Source organism: Carassius gibelio, chromosome A2, assembly GCF_023724105.1.
Source record: "Carassius gibelio isolate Cgi1373 ecotype wild population from Czech Republic chromosome A2, carGib1.2-hapl.c, whole genome shotgun sequence".
NCBI lineage: Eukaryota > Metazoa > Chordata > Actinopteri > Cypriniformes > Cyprinidae > Carassius > Carassius gibelio.
This window is the reverse complement of record NC_068372.1, coordinates 27471889-27497945: the sequence shown is the minus strand read 5'-3', so window position 1 is coordinate 27497945 and position 26057 is coordinate 27471889. Positions and strand designations below refer to the sequence as shown.

The 26057-nt window shown below is 40.3% G+C and overlaps 1 protein-coding gene across 6 annotated transcripts; it reads left to right on the top strand.

The window, feature by feature from the left end:
- Positions 1–618: 618 nt before the first annotated feature.
- Positions 619–25095, top strand: LOC127935308 (uncharacterized). Of its 6 annotated transcripts, none has more exons than XM_052533085.1 (27): positions 619–752; positions 8352–8424; positions 8774–8917; positions 9063–9083; positions 9354–11046; positions 11276–11359; positions 11659–11826; positions 15032–15115; positions 15266–15433; positions 15508–15669; positions 16338–16418; positions 16497–16555; positions 16709–16859; positions 17067–17225; positions 17413–17481; positions 20405–20590; positions 20738–20896; positions 21040–21111; positions 21437–21520; positions 21610–21696; positions 21903–22052; positions 22141–22299; positions 22447–22527; positions 22633–22782; positions 22914–23072; positions 23182–23280; positions 23381–25095. In XM_052533085.1, the coding sequence occupies exons 2-27, from the start codon at positions 8406–8408 to the stop codon at positions 23577–23579; spliced, it is 4647 nt and encodes a 1548-aa protein (XP_052389045.1). In that variant the 5' UTR covers positions 619–752; positions 8352–8405; the 3' UTR covers positions 23580–25095. The 6 variants fall into 6 exon arrangements, with proteins under 6 accessions (XP_052389045.1, XP_052389036.1, XP_052389017.1 ...); XM_052533076.1 differs by having other exon boundaries at positions 16497–16571; positions 16707–16859; XM_052533057.1 differs by having other exon boundaries at positions 16497–16859.
- Positions 25096–26057: the final 962 nt, after the last annotated feature.

The window sequence follows — 26057 nt, the reverse complement described above, 5'->3', positions numbered from 1 at the left end:
AGAAAGAAAATATATTAATTTAAATGTATAGTATAGTGCCTTGGTTTTGTGTACAGTTTCTATACCAAACACACTGGTCTTCTTTTCAGAGACTTTCTTTGTGATAAATGAAATGGTGAAAAAAATAAAGCATATTTAAAGTCTCTCTTTTTTTTTTTGTCTAATTTTATGTTTAACTTTTTACTAATTCTTGGGACAAAAGAAGCTACAGAAACTGAAAATATATTGGTCAACACAGAGATTTGAAACAATACTGTCAGATATTCATTATACTGGAAATTAGAAATATATTCTATTAAGAAAGAATTGAGAGTATGATTGTTTCAAACTGATTGAGGGACAAAGATATATATTCTATTTAATCATAAATAGTAGCTATTTTGTCTTTCTGGCGGTATTTCTTCAGCTGGCTCCTGGTGTCTTTACACAGACTGTTTAACCCGGTTCAGAGGTGACAAATGCATTTACACACCAATCTAGTATGCTTTGATACTACGGTCTGATCAGGATTGTGAGTTTACTATGAATTTTAAGAAGACAGTCTTAAAGACCACTTTGCTGTTTGTTTGTTTGTTTGTCTGAGTGAACACTTTCAGTTTCAGTACAGACTACAGTTCGTGACAGAAGCCCAGAATGATGATGTCAAGGCGGGTCACACTTGAAATGAAAAGTAAAAGTATTTTCCTCCTGGGCATCATCATTTCAGGACAAATGCTCAGGGACACAGCGAAGCTACATGTAAATGTGCTAAGGTAAGACTTTCTGGACTTTACAACTATTAATAATACAAATCATTTCCCAGTAGCCTAATAAATATTTTATTAAACATCTCCATCGACAAAGAGACGCGAAAAAGTTCTTCATGACGTTTAACAGTGCATAAAAAAACGAAGTATAACATTTAGCCTTTATTTTACCATTTGCTCAACACAGATAAAAAGCGAAACTAAACTAAAAATCACCAAGATAAAAAAAAAAAAAACATTCAACCAGCTCGTACTTTTCAATTCATCTTTCAAGTAACGTTTGTTGTCAACATAACTATAAGATCGTTTTACATAATCCAACGTTCTTTTTGCACTGTATGTAGTCCTTGATTTGACTAGTTCTTCACTCGTAAATATAACCTACTATTGTAAAATCATAACAGGATCGCAGTCTTTCAGACTCTATGTGCCATTGTTTACTGTATAACAATGCTAGCTGCTGCTATATTTAGTACGCTTTTACGTGACAGCTCTGGTAACTATGGTTACCATTCTCATTTTTTGTCAAGGAGGTATGAACAAATGATTGTGATTGTTTCCGAACTCATTGCTATATAGAGAACTCATTTGGGAGTAAATGGCATTTCCAAGCTAATTTATGCTACCCAGGGGCGTAGATGACGCGGGGGACGTGTCCCCCTCCCACTTTTAATATCACGGAAATTGTTCCCCCGCACTTTTTCGGTCAAGTGTGTTCGCATAGAGGTTTTCAAGAGCTGGTGTGAATAAATATAGATGTAAACTCAAAGAGACAGGATAGTCTGCGCATGACGTGATATTTTATTCTAACCCAGAAGGCGAAATGAACATCACGGAGCGCTAAACTATCCTGCAGTGTGTGTGTGCGCGCGCGCGTGTGTGTTTCATTCATACACGAAACCGGAGGGCGCTCTCGCGCAGAAATTCATCCCAGGAAACTCCTATGGACAAAAGCGTCCAGCTATCACTTTATGAAAACAGTTGTTTTCACAGAAAAACAGACACTTTTGGAAACACGAACACATTAAACATACGATTGCGACAATATGTTTTTTTCAAGTCATCTCCAGCAGGTGATAAATAAAGTATATGAACAATGCAGTGCTATTACAGTAGAAACCATTCTGCCTTATTATGTGATTAAAAAAGTGTTTGTAGTATATAAACAAATCATTATTATTTGTCATTGTCCAGCAGTTACAGATTTGTAAGCCAATTCAAAGCTTGAAATTATAGAAATATTTAAGTTGCCTATACACTACCAATCAGTAATTTTTGAACAGTAAGCTTTTTAATGTTTTTTAAAGAAGTCTCTTCTGTTCACCAAGCCTGCATTTATTTGATCCAAAGTACAGCAAAACAATATAATTTTGAAATATTTTTAATAGCCTATTTAAAATAACTGATTTTTATTTGAATATATTTCAAAATGTAATTTGAGATTTCAAAGTTACAGTTACACCATCCTTCAGAAATAATTCTGATATTCAAATTTGCTGCTCAAAAAAAAACAAAACAAAAAAAAAAACAACAACATTTATTATGATATTGTTGAAAAAGGTGGAGTAGATTTTTTCCAGGTTTCTTTGATGAATAGAAAGTTCAGAAGAACAGAATTTATATGAAATATTAATCTTTTGTAAAATGACGTCTTTATCATCACTTTTGATCAATTTAAAGAATCCTTGCTAAATAAAAGTATTAATTCCCATAATTATTTTTCCAAAAAATAAAAATCATACTGACTATAAGCTTTTGAGTGATATAGTGTATAATGTTGCAAAAGTTTTTTTTTATTGCTGATCTTTGGATCCTTCTATTCATCAAACAATACTGAAAAAATTTACTCATCTGTTTTAAATATTGATAATCAGCAAATCATCATATGAGAATGATTTCTGAAGGATGAGACACTGAAGACTGGAGTTATGATGCTGAAAATACAGCTTGGATCACAGGAATAAATTACATTTTAAAATATATTCAAATAGAAAACAGTTATTTTAAATAGTAAGAATATTTCACGATATTTCTGTCATGGGCCTGGCTAGAACTCGGGTCTTTGGTGTGGTGGTTGAGAGATCTGCCACTAGGCCACAGGGGTTGAGGTGTTGGACCCAATTGAAATACTCAAGGCAGTAATCCAAGTAATATTGGTTTATTAAAAAAAAAAATCCAACAAAAGTTCTTCTCAGACAGAGGAATTAATAACAAGAGAGATAATGGGAAAACAAAACCACAAGGGAAAATAAAAAAACTCCACGAGGGGAGAAAACAAAACTAGAGCATGTGAACAATCAAATAACTAGGAACACCTTACTTGAGGTAGCATAGGAAGACTTGGAAGGACTTGTAAATACAGAGCTGGTATCATGCAGCCTGGACTCAAAAACCAAGTGTCAAACAAGGGAAAGATTCAACTAAAATACTCTAACAGAAACGAGGCACAGGTGGCCTGGATAACGCTAACAAGAGTAGACAAAGAAGAACAAAGACAGAAGGGAACACAGGGGACCTCTAGAGACACGGAGACAAACTACAGGATGTCAAATGCTGACAGGACCCCCTCCTCTAGGAACGGCTCCTGACGTTCCTTCCAGAACACCCGGGCCTCCGGGCGTGAAACTCCCGGATCAAACTTGGGTCAAGGATGTCTTTGGCTGGAACCCAGGAGCGCTCCTCTGGCCCGTAGCCCTCCCAGTCCACCAGATATTGTAATGAGTTCTGGACCCTCCAGGAGTCCAGTATCCGGCACACTGTGTAGGCTGGCTGGCCGTTGATGATCCTGGGAGGTGGAGGGGGCCTGTGCGGGGGAGCAAACGGAGAAGACAAGACAGGTTTTAGTAAAGAGACATGAAACGTGGGGTTAATTCTAAGGGAACGAGGGAGAAATAAATGATAAGAAACTGGGTTAACTTTCCTTGCTATGCGAAAAGGGCCGATGTATTTCTGGGAGAGTGTCTTGGATTCGACCCGGAGGGGCAGGTGCTTAGTAGATAGCCAAACTCTTTGACCAGCTCGAAAGTTGGGGGCTGTCCGACGGCGACGATTAGCCTGAACTTGGTATCTCTGGGAAGTCCGAAGGAGGGTACGTCTGGCCTTCCTCCACGTAAGCCGACAGCGTTGGACAAAGCGTTGGGCCGAGGGAACACCAACTTGCGCCTCTTCCTCTGGGAATAATGGAGGGGTATAACCAAACTGGCATTCAAAGGGGGATAGTCCAGTGGCCGAGGACTGGAGGGTGTTGTGTGCATATTCAGCCCAAATAATATAGGTGGCCCAAGACATGGGATTGTTAGCCGCAATACACCGTAGGGTGGTCTCCAGGTCCTGATTAATACGTTCTGTCTGGCCATTAGACTCCGGATGGAACCCAGACGATAGGCTGGCCGTTTCCCCAATAAGCCTGCAGAAGGCTCCCCAGAACCGGGACGAGAACTGGGGACCTCGGTCAAAGAAAACGTCCAGGGGAATACCAAATATGCAGGAGGAGCTCCGCAGTCTCCTTGGCTGAAGGCAGCTTGGGCAGGGGAATGAACCTGGCGGCTTTGGAGAACCGGTCTACAACCACCAGGATGACTGTATTGCCCTTGGATGGTGGAAGCCCGGTAAAAGTCCAGAGAGAGATGGGACCATGGCCTGCGGGGAATAGGTAAGGGACGGAGCAGTCCCTGAGGTCGCTGATGTGCAGACTTTCCTTGGTTGCATACGGAGCAGGCCTCCACATAGACTTTAACGTCCTTCTTGATGGATGGCCACCAAAACTGCCGCTGGAGAAAGTCAAGGGTGCGGGCACTTCCTGGATGGCAAGTCAAGGGAGACTCATGAGCCCACTGCAAGACCTGGGATCGGGTCGCTTGAGGAACGAACAGGCGTCCAGGGGGACCACCACCTGGATCAGGCTCATGGGCAAGGGCCTCTCGCACCATTTTTTCAGTTCCCACTGAATGGGCGCGACAATACTAGACCTCGGAATTATTGGTGTCAAAGGCTTCTCTTGTGTCTCAGGGGAGTAGGCTCGAGACAGGGCATATGGCTTGACGTTCTTGGTGCCAGGTCTGTAAGATAGGAGAAACTGGAATCGATTAAAAAACAGTGACCACCTAGCTTGCCGAGGATTCAATCGCTTAGCCTGCTGGAGATACTCCAGGTTTTTGTGGTCTGTGAGAACCTGGAAAGGGTGCTGGGCCCCCTCGGGCCAGTGGCGCCACTCCTCCAAGGCCAGTTTAACTGCGAGCAACTCACGATCCCCCACGTGGTAGTTGCGCTCGGCATCCGACAGGCGACGAGACATGAAGGCGCAAGGATGTAACTTTCCATCTGTACCTCTCTGCGACAGGATGGCCCCAACCCCCACCTCTGAGGCATCCACCTCCACCACAAAAGGTCTGTCTGGGTCAGGGATGATAAGAATAGGAGCGGAAGTGAAACGGCACTTGAGATCTTCGAAGGCCCCCGCTGCCTCCGGACCCCACTGAACCTTGGTACCTCCTCCCTTAGTAAGTGCGGTCAAGGGGGCAACAACAGAGCTGAAATTCTTAATGAACTTTCTGTAGAAGTTTGCAAAGCCAATGAAATGTTGTACCTCCTTTACATTAGTAGGTATGGGCCAGTTGTGGATCGCCTCTACCTTCTTAGGGTCCATCTCCAGGTGACCAGGAGTGACAATGAATCCGAGAAACTGAGCCTGGGTAACATGAAATTCACACTTCTGGCTTTACGTAGAGGTGATTATCAAGGAGTCTCTGGAGAACCCTGCTTACATGCCCCTTATGCTCCTCCAGTGACTTTGAGAAAATGAGAATATCGTCAAGGTATACAGAGACTAATTGATTAAGAAGGCCCCTGAGGACATCATTAATTAGTGCATGGAATACTGCGGGGGCATTGGTGAGTCCGAACGGCATTACGAGATACTCATAGTGGCCTGTGGGGGTGTTGAAGGCAGTCTTCCATTCGTCTCCCTGCCGGATCCGCACCAGATGGTAAGCATTGCGGAGATCCAGTTTAGTGAAAACGGAGGCTCCTTGAAGCAGTTCAAAGGCAGTGGCCATGAGCGGTAGGGAGTATCGATTTCGAACCGTGATCTTGTTGAGGCCCCGGTAATCAATACAAGGCCTAAGACCCCAGTCTTTCTTCTGAACAAAGAAGAAACCTGCCCCAGCTGGGGAGGTTGAGGCACGGATTAAACCGGCTGCCAAGGACTCCTTAATGTAGAGATCCATAGCTGAGCGCTCTGGGGGAGACAGGGAGAAGATCCGACCCCTGGGAGGGCAAGAGCCAGGTAGTAATTCAATAGCACAGTCATAAGCGCGGTGAGGTGGTAAGGAGGTGGCCCGGGACTTGCTGAACACTGCCTTAAACTTATGATAAACTCTGGGGACTCGAGACAGGTCGATAGACTCTTGAAACTTGGGACAAGGGGCTGGGGAACTCTGAAGTTGGCAGGAGAGTTGGCAAGTAGAGCCCCAGCTTAGGATAGTGCCAGTTGGCCAGTCGATGTGGGGATTGTGTCTGCACAGCCAAGGGTGACCCAGGATAACAGGGTACTCAGGGGAGTCAATAAGATAGAGGGTCTCCTCCTGCTGATGTTGAAAGATGGTAATTCGCAGCGATTGAGTGGCCTCTGTAACTTTGCCCGGTTCCAGAGGTCTGCCATCCAAAGCAGTAACTGCCTGGGGGTGAGGAAGAAGTTGTGTGGGGATATTAAGTTTCTTCGCCAAGGTTAGGTCTAGAAAGTCGCCTGCAGCCCCAGAATCAATCATAGCCTGGACCTGACGCTGGTGGCCCTCCCAGGACAACGTAACTGGAACTGCTAGGATGGCATTAGCAGGAGGAGCTCTGATTTTCCCCATCACAGCCCTCCTGTTGCTGTATGGGGACAGGCGTTTCCCAAGAGCTCGGGGCAAGAGGAACGGAAGTGGCCGGAAGCACCGCAGTAGAGACAACGACGCTCCCTCATGCGACGTTCCCTCTCGTTTGGAGAAAGCCTGGAACAGCCCAATTGCATTTCTTCTGGGGAATCATGGAGCGGTTCAGGAACTGGGGAATTTCTGGAGGAAGGAGCACAAACTGGAGAACCGGACCTCCTCAGAGGAAGTTGGGACTGAGACTCCTTGCGATGGGCAGTCCTCCGCTCTCTCAGACGATTGTCTAGACGGATGGCCATTGCTATGAAGGATTCAAGATCTTCAGGCATTTCTCGAGTGGCTAACTCATCTTGAAGGGGCTCAGACAACCCTCCCTGAAAGCAGACCCTCAGTGCCTCATCGTTCCATCCACTTTTTGCAGCTATGGTCTGAAACTCAATGGCATAATCTGCAGTGCTTCGGGGACCCTGACGGAGAGTGAGTAGGCGCTTAGAAGCCTCCCAACCACTGACAGGATGATCAAACACTCGCTTGAACTCTTCCACGAATGCCATGTAAGACTTACAACAGGCGTCCTGGGATTGCCACACTGCTGAGGCCCAAAAGAGTGCTTTGTCCGAGAGAAGGGTGATAATGTAGGCAATCTTAGAGCGATCCGTGGGGAAGCTTGATGGTTGGAGCTCGAAAGTGAGAGAACACAGGGTGAGGAAACCCTGGCAGGAACTGGGATCTCCAGCAAAGGGCTTAGGAGGCGGTAGTCGGGGTTCTGCCACAAGGAGAAGGCCTGATGCCACTCGGAGGTGATGCAGAGGAAGGTGAAGAACCCGGGAGGCGTTCAAATAGCTGGCAGATGGAGCTCATCACATCAGCAAGGAGTTTAGAATGTTTGGTCATTAGCTCTTCTTGTCGTCTGAGAACAGCTTCATGGCGCTGAAAGGATGCTTCATGTTGAGCAATCACTGCCAACAGGTCCTTGGAACTGACTGTTTCTGGGTCCATGAATGACTTGGTTTTTCTGTCATGGGCCTGGCTAGAACTCGGGTCTCTGGTGTGGTGGTTGAGAGATCTGCCACTAGGCAACAGGGGCTGAGGTGTTGGACCCAATTGAAATACTCAAGGCAGTAATCCAAGTAATATTGGTTTATTAAAAAAAAGAGGACTTTGCAAGCCAAAAAAATCCAACAAAAGTTATTCTCAGACAGAGGAATTAATAACAAGAGAGATAATGGGAAAACAAAACCACAAGGGAAAATAAAAAACTCCACGAGGGGAGAAAACAAAACTAGAGAATGTGAACAATCAAATAACTAGGAACACCTTACTTGAGGTAGCATAGGAAGACTTGGAAGGACTTGTAAATACAGAGCTGGTATCATGCAGCCTGGACTCAAAAACCAAGTGTCAAACAAGGGAAAGACTTCTTTTGCTGTATTCTAGATATCAAATAAATGTAGGCTTGGTGAGCAGAAGAGACTTCTTTAAAAAACATAATCTTACTGTTCAAAAACTGTAGATAGATTACAGAAATTTTATAATGTAATGTTTTATATTATATTGTAATGGCAGCAAAATGGTATATATACCATTTATGTTATTTCTGTCCCCCTCACTTCTGAAAAGATGGCTATGCCCCTGATGCGATAAATACTGCTAAATTATAGAACGCAAAACATAAAATATTTCTTGCCTTTTCCCATAATTGACACTTACATGACATCTTGCCTATTTTCTTCAGGTTGAGCTGGTCATTTCAGATTACAGGAGTGCACAGACATACTGAAGACAGCAGATGGATGTCTCTAATAATGGTAACTTACAGTCACACATGAAACAGGCCAGTCAGATGTGTTGCTTTTAATAAAGACTCTGAGCAGTGAACAAAAAAGTGCGATACTTTACTGCGTGCTCCTCTGTAAAAGAACCAGAATACAAAAACATATACTTAGCGCTCCACCTAGTGGTAGTCTTAAAGAACTTAAAAGAAGACTTCACATGAGAGAACTTAACTTAAACATCTTAAGCTAAAATATAATTATTCTGTTAATAGTGCATTATTTTTTTAATTTTTTTTTTTTTTTACAAGATAAGGGCTGATTTGCAGGTAAAATATGGGTAAAAATTACCTTAGCGATCTGTCTTTTCTTTCCCTTTCCACAGAAGACAAAAGAGGAACTGTGGAGCCTGATGATGCTGTTTCTAAAATCAGTATCTGTGCCCAGAATGGAAGCATTATTTCAGCACCTGTGATACAGAACTCAACAGTCACTGGAGATATTAACATTGCTCTTAATTACTTCCCAGGTGTGTGTGTGTGTGTGTGTGTAAGCATCTCTCTCTGTTGGTTGGTGGACATAGCACAGCAAAACACAACTGTAATACAACTCATATATTTTTATACTTTTTAAAATATTTTGTTTTAATTTAATGTTTTTTGTTTCTGCTATAGGACCTGAATCTGAAGTCAAAGGTTTGTAAAAATCTACTTGAATTTACACTAGCATGTGAAATTATTTGAGATTATCTGAAGTGGATAAAATTCACATTAGTACATCCGATAATGGTTTTGCAATGTTACTCCCATCGTTGTTAATTCCACATACATCTGAAACAGAAACATTGAATTTGCAATAAAAATAAAGTACAAAATGTTACTGGAAATGCACATGAAACTGCTGGGTGAAATAACTGTGATCTAAAAAATTTAATAAGACAGCTGTTTAAACCCTTTTTTTAACAGATACAAGCACATTGATCACCGAATACAAGAAGTCCGTGCTGTCCGACTATGTCTACATTACAGAATACACCTCCCGTGCCGGTGAACATGTGCTGCTAAATGACCGCTACACTGAACCGCTGATTATTCAGAAACACAGAGAAAAGAAAGAGCGAGAGAATGAGATGTGCTCCAGAGGGGAAAGATTCTTCAGCACCAGAGAAACAAATCAAAGAAACCAAAACATCAGGCTTGATCAGCTTTTTGGCCCAGAGAATGGCTCCAAAATGGTGACTGGAAAAGCTGTCATTCTCCAAGGTGATTCTGGAAGTGGGAAATCAATCACTGCGCAAAAGATCATTCTGGATTGGGCCTCTGGAGAGCTCTACGCTGGACTCTTTGATGTAGTGTTTCATCTGAGATGCAAAGTGCTCAACGGGCTCTCTGGTGAGGTGAGCCTGCAGGATCTCCTGAACTGTAGTTTAGCTCCAGAAGAGATTGGTCAGATCTTAAAAGACATACCACAGAGGATCTTGTTCATCATTGATGGTTTTGATGAATTCGTGCTTTCAGGAACCAAAGTGTTACTGCCTCCAAAACCAGACATCAAATCCCATTCACAGGCCATTGTTTGCTCTCTTCTGAAAGGACATATGATGAGAGAGTCCTTCTTGCTAGTTACTACGAGATCCACCTCTGTAGACAAACTGGAGATTGTTCTGAAAAAGCCACAGTGCTTTGTGGAAATCATGGGATTTTCGGAAAAAGGAGTGGGTGAATACTTCCAAAAGTTCTTTGAGGATGAAGAGTTTTCAAGTCAAGTGTATGAGCAGGTGAAGATACATGAGATGCTCTACACCGCTTGCTTCGTCCCTGTCATCTGCTGGATCGTCTGCACAATATTCAAGAGAAAAGGGAAGAATGGTGTTGCAACTAGCGAGTTGACAACAACCACATCCATATTTGTTGATTTTGTGCTCACACTCTTGAAACATCACAGCAGTTTGAATCCGCATGACGATCTCAACCTCCTCAAGAACCTGGGTCAGCTTGCAGAGAGTGGAACGCCAAAACGCCAAGTCCTTTTTTCCAGAAACAATCTTCCAAAGGCAATCTCAGATTTACCAAACATTCCCTTCCTGTGCAAATTTCACCATCAAGAGAGAATTTATCTAAAGGAGATGTTTGGGTTCTTGCATCTCAGCTTTCAGGAGTTCTTCACCGCTCTCTTCTACATGTTAACAGACAAGGCAGAGGCGAAAATAAAAGTCAGGGAGCTACTGGAATTAGCAGGCAATGGGAGGCACAATAAGCAACTCTTACCTGTAATCCGGTTCCTTTTTGGTCTCTCGAACAAGAAAGTGAGCCGTTTAATCCCAGGGGAACATACAAAGTCAACATCTACCATTATTCGCGCAGAGCTGGAGATATGGATCAGCAAAGTTATAGAGAAGAACATCATGGATTCATTTTACATGAGTGATTTCATTCTTCATTGTCTGTATGAGCTGCATGATAGTAACGTACTGAAGAACGTCATGAAGCTGTGGGAACGCTCAGGCATTAACATCCACTGGTCTTTGAAGGGGGTCGACTCTCATGTCGTGATGTACTGTCTCCAGTATTCTTCACGCATTATAACTATGGAAGTCAAAAGCAATGCGAAAGATCTAAAGATGCTCCACCCTGTGCTTTGTAGGTGTACAAATTTATGGTAAGTCTGCTTCAATTACACGCTCTTACAAGCAGGACTCTGGTGATACCATTCAAATCCAATGGGATTTATTTAGTATTTCAAACAGCGCCATCACAGTAGTGTCCAAAAATATGTTACCATTATATCATCTTATATGCCATGTATTCTTATTATTGTTTTCTTTATTATAGTATAAGAGGTTTTGTTTGCAACATGAAAACTGATTTTATCATTTATTTATTTGTAGGTTGGATTTTGATTCAATATCTGACGCTGATGTTACCCTCCTGACATCAGCCCTGGGGAGAAGAAAGAACGTGGGCTATTTGACGTAATGTTCTCTTGCTTGTGATTTCTATGCATATTCTATGCTTTATATCTGTAAATGCAACATTGCCAAAGTTCTCTAAAAATTAGTTTAGACACTAAATGGCCTTATCAAACCGTAATCTGGTAACTAATTTAACTGCTGCACTGTTGTTATAGATATTGTGTTCTTTATATTTATGCGTCCACCATAAATCCATGTTTTACTTTTATAAATAATAGTAAAGAAGACAATATGGTGAATTGACCCATGTTCTTGTGCTACATCATGATTAGTGAAGCAGTGTTGTGAATGCATTGCAGTATGGAGGATGGAGCCCTGTCAGATGAAAGTGTGCAGAAGATCCTGAAAACCCTCAGTGGACAAACATCAGTGGGTAACATTCGGCTGGTGATGAGGAACATCAGCAACACCAGTGTCGATTTAACCATGAATTTTCTTGTTAAAGAGATGATGGAAAGAAAGTTCAGGTAAACCAGACACAATGACAAACACAAACAGGCAGCTGACAACACATGAACATTCAACATTTAAATGCATGTTAATATAGGCAAATTTGTAAATGAATATTGGGAAGATATGCGTAAGTTTACATAAATACAGCTTTATTTATAAAGCACCTTTTAAAAAAGTGTTTACAAAGTACTTTACTGAATAGATTTGAATGTTGCTTAAAAAGATACAACAAAATCCAACAACATAAATCACTGTCAGAAGCGGGGAGAATGTCATGCACATGCTACGCTATCAAACATGATTCAAAGTTCTTGAACTGATTTTAGTGATAGAGAGTCAAGATCAGGAGCAATAGATGTTCTCTGGGTGTCATTACTGATAACAAATACCTTTATCTCACTTTGAAAATGTATTTTAAATGCTGTAAATGATCACATTAAACAACCTTTAGTCACGACTGGTGAGACAAGGATACACGGTGAGAGATCCAATTGCGGGTACGTCTTTATTTAAGGGGCAATCCAAAGAGAATAAACAGTCCAGGCAGGGGTCGATACCAAACAAAACCAAATCAAGAATAAACAAAACATGAATTAGACAAGGACACAAGACAGAGTGTAATGATTGATAACCAGTGACAGCTGGGTGCAATGATTTAGGCAGGGACGTGAGGAATGTGGTTAATGAGGTGACAGACACCGTGGGAAAGGAGGACATCTAGTGGAAATCCAGGGAACACAACCCAGACACTGTGACAATACCCCCCCTCTACGGAGCGGCTCCCAGACGCTGCACGACAAGACACAAAACAAAGACCAGGAGGGAGGCGGACAGATGGAGGCTCAGGGGGAGGGACGGAGGGTCAAAAAAAACAAAAACATGGGGAACAGACACCAGAAGTGTAACACAAAACAGGGAGACCCGGAGGGAGGTGGAGCGGAGGAGGTTCAGGGGGAGGGACAGAGGCCCAGGCTAACAGAGGGGAACAGACAGAAAAAAAAAACACAGAAAACAATAAAACACAAAACATAATTCCATGAAGGACATCACGTGGCGCCCACCAGGGCGGAACAGAGGGCCACCACCACCGTATGGTCAGGGCGGAAGACCCCCCAGGCGGAACAGAAGACCACTACGTCCTTGTGGTCGAGGCCGGAGTCCCCCAGGGCGGAGCAGAAGACCACCATGTCCTTGTATTCGAGGCCGGAGTCCCCCAGGGTGGAGCAGAAGACCACCACAACCGTGTGGTCGGAACGGGTGCCCCCCAGGGCAGATCAGAAGACCACCACGTCCATGTGGTCGAGATCGGAGTCCCCCAGGGCGGAGCAGAAGACCACCACATCCTTGTGGTCGATGCAGAAAGCCTCCAGGGCGGAGCAGAAGACCACCACAACCGTGCAGCCGGACCAACAGGAGGACGAGTCTGGTTGGGCAAGTCTAAAACAAAGAATCTGAACAAGTTAAGAGTAGCCTCCGTGGCCACAACAGGATCCGTCAGGTGCTCATAGAGTTCGACTGGGACCTGACGAGGCTCTGGCAACCCTATGGTGTTAAGACTGGATTCCAGAAGATAAATGCTGACTTGACTCTGCTCCTGAAGATCCTTGGTGGTCTGACTCTGCTCATGAAGATCACCGGTGACTTGACTCGGTCCCTGAAGATCGCCGGTGACTTGACTCGGTCCCTGAAGGTCGTCGGTGACAGGCCCTGACTCTGGAGGGTCGTCGGTGACTGGCCCTGACTCTGGAGGGTCGTCGGTGACTGGCCCTGACTCTGGAGGGTCGTCGGTGACTGGCCCTGACTCTGGAGGGTCGTCGGTGACTGGCCATGACTCTGGAGGGTCGTCCGGGACCTTACTCGACTCTGGAAGATCAACAGGAATCTGACTTGATTCTGGGGAATCAACTGGAACCTGACTTGATTCTGGGGATCTGTTTTGATGCTGTGGCTGTCATCCTGTGCAGCAGCGCTGGGCAAGCAGCCATCTTGGGCCATGACTCTGGACAGGCGGCCATCTTGTGCTGTGGTGCTGGGCTGGCGGCCATCTTGTGCTGTAGCGCTGGACCAGGGGCCAACTTGGGCATTGGCGCTGGGTTAGCGGCCATCTTGTGCTGTGGCGCTGGGCTGGTGGCCATCTTGTGCTGTGGTGCTGGATTGGTGGCCATCTTGGGCCATGACTCTGGACCGATGGCCATCTTGGGAAGTGGCGCTGGACGGGCGGCCATCTTGGGCAGTAGCTCTGGGCTTGCTGCCATCTTTTGCTGTGGCACTGAGCTGGCGGCCATCTTGTCTCGTGGTGCTGGGCTGGCTGGGGCATCACATGGAAGCCGATGCTGCAGTAGCAAACAAATTCCCAGAACTCAAATGTCTCTAAATGATTAAACTTCCCTTTGATGAACCGGGTCATCCAGCCTGCTGTTGAAATAATCCTTTAGGGACACGTCATTGTCACATGCCCTTGGCCAGGGACCAGAACACCTGTGCCATGGCACCCACCTCATTGCCCTCTTGGCGGAGGGCGGTCAACTTTAAATATTTTGCTCTCCGCTCCACCATCCAGGCTGGGGAACGGGAAACATCAACTGACATATACCGCTGGATCTTTGCTGTGACGGAGTCCTTCTGTCACGACCGGTGATACAAGGATACGGTGAGAGATCCAATTGCGGGTACGTCTTTATTTAAGGGGCAATCCAAAGAGAATAAACAGTCCAGGCAGGGGTCGATACCAAACAAAACCAAATCAAGAATAAACAAAACATGAATTAGACAAGGACACAAGGCTAGGGCACGATGACTGACGGACATGAATTAACAAGGACTCCGTGGCACATACTAAGACAGACCGGGTTAAATACACAGGGAGAGACGAACGCTAATGGGAAATTGACAGAGTGTAATGATTGATAACCAGTGACAGCTGGGTGCAATGATTTAGGCAGGGACTTGAGGAATGTGGTTAATGAGGTGACAGACACCGTGGGAAAGGAGGACATCTAGTGGAAATCCAGGGAACACAACCCAGACACTGTGACACCTTTGGCATATTTTTGTATAAAAATTCCATTAGGCTCTCAATTACTGTGAGGTGATTAAACGACATGCGTTGTAATTATTAAAGTGTATATTAATGCTTTAACAGTCTTAGATGGACAGGCATACATACAATCTTTTTCTAGGTTTTTGAGTTTAATCTTGGTTTCATTTTTGATTTCTCAGTGTATGTATTGCCAGTCAAGCAGATAACATGGACAAGAGTCTTTGCTCAGAGTTCACTATTGCAAGAAAAAACGATTCCTTCTGGTAAGTGAATTCATATTTCATATTCATTCGTGAATTTATTCTCAGTTAATATTTCTTGAATTTATTCACAAAAATACAACATTGTGTAACTTAAGCTGAAGATACATTTGTTAATATAAAATAATTAATAATTGCTTTTCCTCATTTCAGGTTCACTGTTGGCCACTCAAACGGGCATCAGGGTGAAATCTCAGGAGAACCTGGTCTTTGTTATTATCAGGGTTTTTCAAAAATATCCTTTGGTCTTTGTCCTTTCTCTGCAATACCCATGACTGACTTACTCAAGACATCTCAAAACCTCAGGAGCTTCTCAGACATGTAGATCAATTCTGCTAATTTCCCCATATTGTTTTATTATTATTATTTGCTAACATTTGTGCATTTGTTCCCAGGAAAAACACTGAGTTTGATGTGAATGTGGATGCACTGCTGTCTTTCCTAAGTCATGTTCCTGGTTTAACTGAGGTGGACATACAAGCTGAGTACCTCACAGATATTTGGACTTCTAAGATACTGTCCTACCTTCAAGTCAATCCAAAGATTTCTCACATAAAGTAAGAGAAAACAATGTTTGCATATTAAGATTTAATCTCTCAATAAATTACACTTATTTTAAGAAAGGCCACCCCTTGAAAGTGAACTCTTCCGAACCCTCCCGCCTGTGTTCGTGATTTGGACTGTTCCAAATCTTTCCGTGGAGTGAGAACCAAGACAGTATAGAGGCTGGATGTGTAGATGTGTTTATAGTCAATGTTTCATAGTTAAATTAGTTAGAAGTGGCCCGTTTAAGGATTGTGTGGATATATGTGTGCGTGCAACTAATCAGTCACACGCATCTTTGCACAATAAATCACCCTGAAGTACATTCCTGGTGTGAAACCTAATGTTCTGACCGGACACCCTGTAGCCGTTCTATGAATCCGAACCTGAGTTAGACAAGAGTAGTCAGCAGTTTTTTCACTTAGGCATTTAGCAGATGCTTTTATCCAGAGTGACTTACAGTGCATTCAGACTATACATTTGTGTGTACAGTATGTGTGTTCCATGGGAACTGAACCCACAACATTTTGCGCTGCTTAAGCAATGCTCTACCACTGAGCCATAGAAACTGAAATGTACAGCTGATTTACATGTTAATTTCTTTGGCTGTAAATTTACTATTTAAATTAAGTTCAATAAATCAGACTATTATTTGTTTTGTAACACATTTTTGATCTTTTAGGTTTCATTTGAGCAATCTCATGATTAGTGATGAGGAAAGGGTTTGTTCAACATTTTCGGTCTCTAGAAAGCCATTTGAAGAGTAAGTCATTGTTTCTTTTCCTTTGACTTAATTTTTTTGGTGGTTGTGTTAACTAACTGTTGGTAAAATCTATTGCAGGTTCAAGATGCACGACAGTGAAGAGAAAAATCCATCATTGATTCTTGCAATGGACAGATGGGCTTATGATATAGCGTTAGAACACATGCATAAAATATCCTATGTTCTTTTAATTATTTATTTTAAATTCAAGACAAAGAAATGTAAATTCATAACCATTTTAAATCCTAATGTGTGTAACATTTACTTTATGAATATGAATGTTTCCAGATCTGGTAGCAATGGAGAGTCGGTACATCCACATCGACTGGACAAACCGGCACTGGTGAAGCTCATTCTCAGTTTCCCTCCTCTTAAAGGATCTAGTGCCAGTTGGGAGGTTCTTTTCAAAAGGCTTTACCAACTCATTCAGTTGACAGAACAGTGAGTTTAATGAATTAAACTGACTTCAGTTATAGTATTGTTTCAAAGTTAAAAATTGAAAATTCTGAATTTCCTTTATAACATTAAGTCATAATTTCCAATAGCATCGATATCAGTTTACTTCAAACAGGGTGTTGAATACAAGAATGCATGATTTGGTACAGTGGCCAGGGGAGAATCTTCTAATAAATGGATTCTTTTCGCTAGAAGCCCAGAGCTGGATGAGCATATGGATTCTCTGCTGCTATACCTTCACTCTGTTCCCGGTCTGAAGGAAGTAAAAGTTTGGCTAAACAACCTGATTGAGAGCTGGGCGGCTGGTCTGTTCGCCCTCTTTCTGTCTTGTTCTAGCTTACTTCACTTGCAGTAAGAATAACCTGATGTGTACAAGATGTTCAAAGATGTACAATGATGCAAATACCATTTTATATTAATATGGTGGACATTCAGTACCATGGTATATATCATGGTACTGCCGCAATGCATTTGTATGGAAATGGATGTATATGCTTTCTGTACTAAAAACTAAACTATATAAATTCTCTTTTGGTAGATTGAAAACCAGTATGTCTCTTGTTAGTGATGTGGAGAGTCTGGGTATAATGAGAGATGATGGAGTGAGGTAAGATAGTACCGCCGGTCCCCATACACAGTTTGCATAGGGTACATCTACGTATATAATAAAAAAAAAAAGAATTTTATGATGAATACAGTTTGCAGTTTGCACCATCCCCGCATCTGTGCTCGCTCCCAATCTCGCTATCACCTCCTGTTTGCGGCTTAATACAAATGATCAAAATAATTAATGGACAACTAGGCTATATCTGGGAAAAGACATCAGCGCAGTCTGGTGTTCTGTCGATTTGTCCTAGCCTGTCAGATTTTGCTAGTTCAAAGGTAAAGCACTGCGGTCACACTATCTGCGCTTCAAGGTTATTGCGCGTCTACTCAGCGGTGCGTGGTAGATTATGGTGCAAGCTGTACAAGACGCTACAGTCTTCTTATTTAGTAAATCTTCATTCGGTTGTCATATATATTTATATTCGTATTCATATTTATATTCATGGCCTTCTATTTATGTTTTCACCATTTATTTTACTATAATTATTCTTTTTTTATTTACGTATTTTTGAGTTCAAATTATACTTTTTCCTTTTTTATGAGGAATGCTGCTAAATTAATTCATAATTTGGATTATGTTTTCTACAGCTGCCTTTCTACTTACAGTTAACATTATTCTATATAAGTTGGATCCATGGATTTTTTTTTTTTTTTTAATCACGTTTTAAGTGTTATAAGTACATTTTATCATTCAATCTGTACCTGCTATTGTACGGTGTATTCTGTTTTTGCAGAGAAAATCAACATAAAGTGAGGAGGAAAATTTAAAAAAATGATTAAAATAAACTGTTTTCATGCCATTTCACTGTTTATTATTAAATAATTGCATGCCAAAATAAAGAAAATCTTACAAAATTATTGTCTGAAATCTCCACTAGACTCTTGTTCTACATGTCCATATTACCACTGTGGTGATTTTCATATTATTTTACTATATCATTCTTTAATAATTGCATGCGGAAATCATGAAAAATAGTAAAAGTTTCACTCTATAATCAAATTTTAAAAATTAATAAAAAAATCTAACTGTTTTCTGCAAACTCCACCAGACTCTTGTTGTACATGTCTCCAAGTACCATTGTGGTCATTTTCATATCATTTTACTCTATCATTCTTTAATAATTGCATGCCAAAATCATGAAACATGCTATCTTTTCACTATTTATGCATATTTGAAAATTCATTAAACATTTTAATAAAATTGTTTTCTGTAAACTCCACCACATCTCCCCAGGTTTCACTGTGGTGATTGTCATCTTACCTTACTGAATATTTTTTTAATAATTGCGTACTAACGTCCTGACCGATGCTATTGACCTCGCTATATCCCCATAGAGACAAACCTGTAATCTTTTATTTACTTTTGGCTGGCTTTGGGATAACCATGAGGTTTGGATATGACTTTGTATTTGACATTACGTTTGGCTTAGTGAATGTCTTGGTAATTCTCCTCCTGCCTTGCGTGTGCAGTTTCTCTGTCTTTGACCCACAACATGAACAAGCCGTGACTTCCAGGTGAATTTTTACTAATATTAATATATTTTGAATAAACATTTATTAAGCCTATTCCGATTTAATATTTTATCTGGTCTTCCAGATACAACTTTAAGTGTTGTACTATAAAAATGTCCATATAACTGTGCTTTTCCATTATCACTAATCTTATGTTATTGTCATTATGCAGCAAGATCATCACGGTCACAAAGGTAGAGCTGTTAGTATAGTGGTTGTAGTACTACTTTGTATATTGTGGCACATATCTTCAGTAAAGCAAGCATATATTTCCATCCGAAATGTTCTATGGCATCATTCTCATTTTCATGATGATGAATAAGTACAGTTACATGGACATTTTATAGTACAACACTGAAAGTTGTATTTGGAAGACCAGATAAAATATTAAACTGGAATAGGTTACATAAATGTTTATTTAAATTAACATATAAATATTAGTAAACATTCATGCACTCACACATTCATATACGATGCAGGAAGAGAGAAAGTAAGAAAAGAATGAGTATAAGAGAATGAAAATGTGAAATCCCAAGTTTATAGGAATATGTGAAATTGCATAAACATGATCAACCATCAATCACTTATTAGGTTAAAAGTTTATTAAATTAACCAGTTCAGCTAGAATCTGGAGGTACTTGCGTTGCCTGTTTGTTAGGGGTTCCCTTCATTGTCTGGTTGCCGAAAGGGGTTTCCAGAGGTTGCTGATTGGCTGGAAGTTCAGACTAGGTGGCATTTCTCCTCATGGTTTTGGAGGAGCAGCTGGCGTGTAAGCCAGAGCACACACAAAGAGTGAAAAAAATCAAAGCTAAAAGCTATGACAAAAAAAAGCATGACTGAAAAGCTAAAAAAAAAAAAAAAAGTGATGACTAAAATAAAAATTTGAGTGTTTAAAGTGGATTTTTGGACTCAAATGGTGCCTTTGCCAATTATAAGTCGGTGTGTTGCAATGTTTCTATGCCAATACATAGGTGGGGGAAGTCAATCCAAAGAGCTTGTGATCATGATTGCTATCATGGATTTACATGTGATGGTCATGCTGTGCATTTTTTTTGACCATCAATCTTGATTACTTGCCTCAAAATTGATTATCTCCATCCTGAGTTATTGTGATCAATGTGTTCTTTTGCGTTAATGTTGAAGGCTGTTCTGTTAAAGAGTTGGTTACTTAGGCTTGCTTCAGACTGGCTGGTGCTAGAAACTGATTTATGAACGTCCCGCTGTCTTTGGGCCTTTCTGTGGAATTCAGCTTTTCGTGTTTCAATCATGGCCTTGATCGAATGTTTGATTCGCTGATACCCTACAATCACTAGTTTTATGACAAGTCTGGAAATTCGGAGAAAATACAATTTCTTAAACTCTTCTCTTACTTTTAATGTTTTTAGTAGCGGTTGTCCTCTGTTGTTTTGCAGGCTCTCTGTTGGCTGTAATCATCTGAAATATATAGATGACTTCTCTGATATCAACCTGTTTAAACCTCCAGAGCACAAAGTGCTTCCCTGCATAAGCATCACTTTAACAGATGACTCTGAGAATGCAAATGCTGACTGGAGGAGATTCTTTCAGGCCTACAACCAGCTAAAAGACTTGACTGAGTTGTAAGTCAATGTTTTCACCAAAGAGAGTGTTTTTATATCTGATTGTTAAATGGTAAGAATGACCGATAAATAGGCAATGTTTTAGTTCAAAATTATAAAAAAAAAAAATCTGTTTCTGTGTTTTTTTGTTGTTGTTGTTTTTTACAGTTCTTTAGAATATGATGAGAGTGTGAGTGAGCTGATCTCTGTCCTGCACTCGGTCTCTGGTCTGAAGGAATTGGATCTTTTCTTCAGATTCATGACTGTGGATGGAGCATCCAGAGTCCTGGACCTCATTCAGACAAACACCAGTCTGACTACATTAAAGTGAGAATTTACTTTACTTTTATTTACACAGTACACATAACAGGGTGTTTGCAGCCTCTCAGTGAATAATATATGCACAATGAACCCTTTGTGAATTTAATTTCACGATGGCAAAATCTCATATTATTATTTTTGTGACTTAGTTTTGTGACAGTCAAGCGGCCTGAGATAAGTAAGGCTAACATCAAGAAGGACTGCAGGAATGAATTCTTCTGGTAAGGCAGTAGTGATACCTGTATTCTAGATGAGCTGTATCAATGAAGACTAACTAAAGCTTTATTAAAGAACACATTTAAATTAGAGCATAGAGAGAGAAAGTTAAAGAGAGAGAGAGAGAGAGAGCTGAAGAACTAACTCAATCTCATTACTCGTCATCCAGCTTCCTCTAGTGATGCTATTAAGCAATACAATTATTAGTGTGTAAGAAAATACACCATAATATAACTTTTAATTAATAACAAGTCATTAACAAACATGCCTAATGGATTTGTAGTTTTCGAGTATGAACATACACACATTTGCAAAAAAAATTATACACAGGGCTCGGTCTACAGGAGAGATATCAGATGACAGTGATGAAGATGGCATATCTCCTCCTCTCAGTGACTGCAGCGATGAAATCAAGTGAGAATCATCTACTCTTCAAATCATTACTTCCCTTACAACACCATGCTGTCTGCTGAGAAACTTATTAGAGGTTATGTGTTTTTCAGCCAGAGTGATTCTTATGAACTGGACAGCGTGGAGCATGTTGTCTGCTCAGATATCAGGATGTGGAAGAGATTATCAGGGCAATGCAGGTAACATAAACTGTTCAACAGAATGTTATTTTATGAGATGAGTCTATTTAGAACAAATAAGATCAGTTAGGAGTGGTCCAGAAGGGAGTACATTGCTTACAGTATCAAAAAACATTTGTGTAGCAAATAGGAACATTTTATTTCACTGTTTTATGAATCTTTGTGTATGGTTTTGCTGGCCAGCTCAATTTCTGTTTGTATTTCAGGGTGTCTTTGAAGTGCACCAGCTCCAGTCCCAGGACAAAGTCGCTGTTCTCAGACATAGAGCTCATCCTGTCTGAAAACTCAGAAAAAACTAGCAGTGACTGGAAAAACTTTCTAAAAGCATATATCCAATGCAAAGGGATCTCTATAATGTAAAAATAATCACTGGATATTTTGGTATTTACCATGAAACTGAATGTTAAATAATAATTTTGTTAATCATTTTACATGCAATAACAGAAGTCCTACATTTGAAGAGAGTGTGGATGCTCTGTTGTTGTCCCTGCACTCGATGTCTGCTGTGAACGAGGTGCGACTGACCACCGACAGACTGACCGAGAACTTGGCTGTGAAGATCTTCTCCATGTGTCACACAGCTCCCAGTCTCCATAACATCTGGTATATATTCATTATATTTTAACATAACAACATCATCATCATCGTCATCATCATTTTATTCTCTTATACTGGAAGATCAACTTAAAGCAGGCAATGATCAGATAGCAAAGTACATTTAAGTACATTTTTTAAATATAAGCCTGTCAGTTTGCAGGTGGAGTACAGTAATACACACAGTGAGCTCAGTGTGTGTTCCTCTCTCAACATCACCAGAAACACAGACTCTACGTAAGTTTATCCCTGACGGTACTGGTTGTAAAGAAATGACAAAGATTTCTAATATAACCATAGAAAAATTAACTTGGGACTTATCTAGTTGTCTTTTATTTCAAGCTTGACAGTCGACATTCAGTTGGCCAGTGATAGCATGATTGAAACATCTCCATCATTCATTTCATTCATATCGCCATGTTCAGAGATTTCTAAACTGGACGGACAGGAACTCTTTGAAACTCTTGACATCCTTAAAGGTTTAGAAGATGGGTAAGGATTCGGCCATTTCATTATTTACCTGAAAATTAATTGTTTGCTTCTAGTTAAACACTTATGTTTCTTAATTTGAAAATATGCACTGTATATATTCCTCAAGTTTAATTATTATTCCCATAATCTAGATGTGAAGAGCATGAAGAGCTTGTGGGCGATTTGATGTCCACTTTGCTCTCCGTTTCTGGTCTGCAGAAGGTCAGACTCAAGATCAGCAGTCTAACGGAGAACTGGATGAAGAAGTGTCTGTTCTTAACTGAAGTCTGTCCCAGTCTTCAGGAGATCAGGTATCAGGATGTTTAAAAGAAATTGCTGTTTGTCCTTGAATGCACTTTTTGTGTTATTTAGAATTTAATAAAAAATTGAAAGAATGTTATTGAAATGTAAATGTTTCAGATTTGACTGCATAGAAAGTGGTGGCTTGTTGTTGGAGGAGGTAGAGAGGATTCTGCAGAGCTCTCAGATGGATACAGATTGCAGGATAATTATCACAGGGTCTGTTCTATAATACTACTTAACCATTTATTATTTCTAGTTTTATTATCACCTATTGCTCCATTAATGGTTTAATAATTGATGTTCAATCTCTTTGAAGGATGAAGCGCAGTAAAGCCATGAATGGGTGCACTGCAGTCATGATGGACACATCCAGATCATCATCAGCCTGTGATCAGAAAGTGAAAGTCAGCTTTTTCAGGGACTCTCTCACAAGACGGTTCACAATAGACAACATTGAGACAGAAGACACTAATGACGACGACCCTGAGGATGAAGACATTATCTTTTATTATTGATGAATGCCAGAAAATGAATCCAATATTAAGATTGTTTAGTAAAAATACATAGTTCCATATATTTCTATTGAGCCTGTCCTCCAACAAAAATGACCATATAGGTCGTTTGTGCAAGCACCTTATTTCGACCTATCTTTATGTTTTAAGGTTAAGGCAAAAAATAATGGCAGTATCGCATTGCGTCTGTCATCATGAAATGACGTATAATGTCATTACCAATCAAAACGCACATTTATTAAAGTGCAATGTGTGGGCTTTTTACACCAATCTCACAGTATTTCTTACATATTTTACTAGGTGGCTTATTTGTTCGAATGAACACACCTAACCCCACCCCTAAACCTAACCCTCACAGAAATCATGCTAAATAATGATTTATTGAGCAGATACATTTTCGTTCACGTCCGTTCCCTTGGATCGAACCCATGATTGCATGATTACAAATCAAGGTATAACGCAATAATGTACCAACTGAGCTACACGAAACGCAAATCAGAGTACAAAACATTAATATGAAAACGACCTTTTTTCCATAGGGGCGCAATTGTAGTATACGCTCTGATGGATCGTATTTCAGAGATTTGGACAAACAACCTATACGAGCGTATTGGTTGGAGGACAGGTTGTATTTATTAGGCATTTATTAGGCTTTATTAATCTTAAAGGCATATTCATCTGTAAATTAAACAAATATTATACCAAGAATAACATATTTGAAAGGTTAACCTTAGTGCTATAAATCTATTAAAAAAATAACTAATCAATCACACATTTTTTATACAATTAATTGTGATTAATTGCATATTAATATATTTATTTTATCATAATTTCACATTGAACCTCCAAATTAATGAGCAAATAACAAAGACGTTATATTTTAAATACGGTTTAATGTTATCTTTTTTCCAAGTAGCCTAATGTTAATGAAGGCCAGTATCAGTATACCAGTAATGTTACTGATATCTCTTACATTCATTTTCTCTCAATTTTAGCCAATAATTATAGCCTTTCAACATTACAGTATAACTGAAAGCCATTATTTTTTAACACTTAATAGGCTCTGAAAAATGACAACTCTAAATTTAAGTGAACTTAAAAACAGTCTTCACATAAACTACATTTTTTATGTATAAACTATAAAATGAATATAAATTAATCTTTATTCAAACTACAAAAGTTAATTAGCGACTAGAGCAGTGGAGTGATTTTTCTTTTCTTTTTTTGTTCTTTGATTTACATCAATGACAGACTTTATCAGGTTTCACTTTAAAAGCAGTGCTATCTCTTTAAAACCTGATCCACAATAATTTTGGACTGGTTTAAGACTGTGTTTACGAGGTAACTCACCATAACTGCACATTTTAATTTCACATTTTAATGATTGTGTGCGTTTTTGCCTGCTGAAGCAGCTCAGTGTGTGTGGAAAATCGAACGCGCAGCGTTTCAAACTCCATTTGACAATAAACTTTGGAAAATTATTAATTTTGTGAACTTCAATTAAAATTGTGAAAGCTCACACTTGTCTCACTTGATTTTTTTTTCGGTTTACAATTCTAATCTTAATGTAGTGTAACTGAGACATATGCATGCAATGTAATTTGTAGGCCTACTTTAAATGAAATGTTGTAGTTTATTTCTTTCTCTGTGTTCAACCCCAACATTTTTATTTTTATTTTATTTTTTTCTTGTGTCTCAGGTCAGAACACCGTTCATTCCCTTTGGAATAATGGGGAAAATTTATATAATACATCTTAAACACTAATAATTTACCATCATTGAGAAAATTGAATACAACCAGTAAATACAAATCAAAAACTGTGACGATTCGCGCACCAGAGAGACACAGGAGAGAGTAGAGATCCAATCGCTGGTATGTATTAATCAAGACAGGGTAATCCATTTCTTGGTCAAACAAGCAGAGGTAAAGCCAAACAGATATTCCAAAAAATAAACAAAACAAATAAACAAAGGAGGGAACAGGAAAGGAACTCTGAAGACGAGAAGACGATGGGGAATCCTCCAGTTTCCTCCAGTTAATTTTCTCATGGCAGCCATGGAGATCATGACTGCACTGATAAGTCTACCGTACAAAAACGCAACACAGTTTTTTATTTTATTTTATTTTTTTATTAATGATCTTCAGTCTTCGCGGGGTTTAACCAGACGGTTACACGAGCTCCACCAATCAGATGCATCACTGTGGGATTGTGTGATTGTTCACGATTCTGGGTAATGAAGTACTTATCCAAGACATCGCGAATAAAAGGCATTTATCTCAAAACAAGGTTAGTGCCCCATGAACTTCTGGTGTTTATATAAGCATATACTATCGCTTAGTACAGCCGTAGCTTTTTTTAAGTCTACCATGTATGGTTATGTTTTTTTGGCTTATTTCCCAAATGTCAATGCAGAAATTTTTGTGTTAAGACAATTTTTTATTCATTTTTATTTTAGTAATTTCCCTTTAATGATTACCTT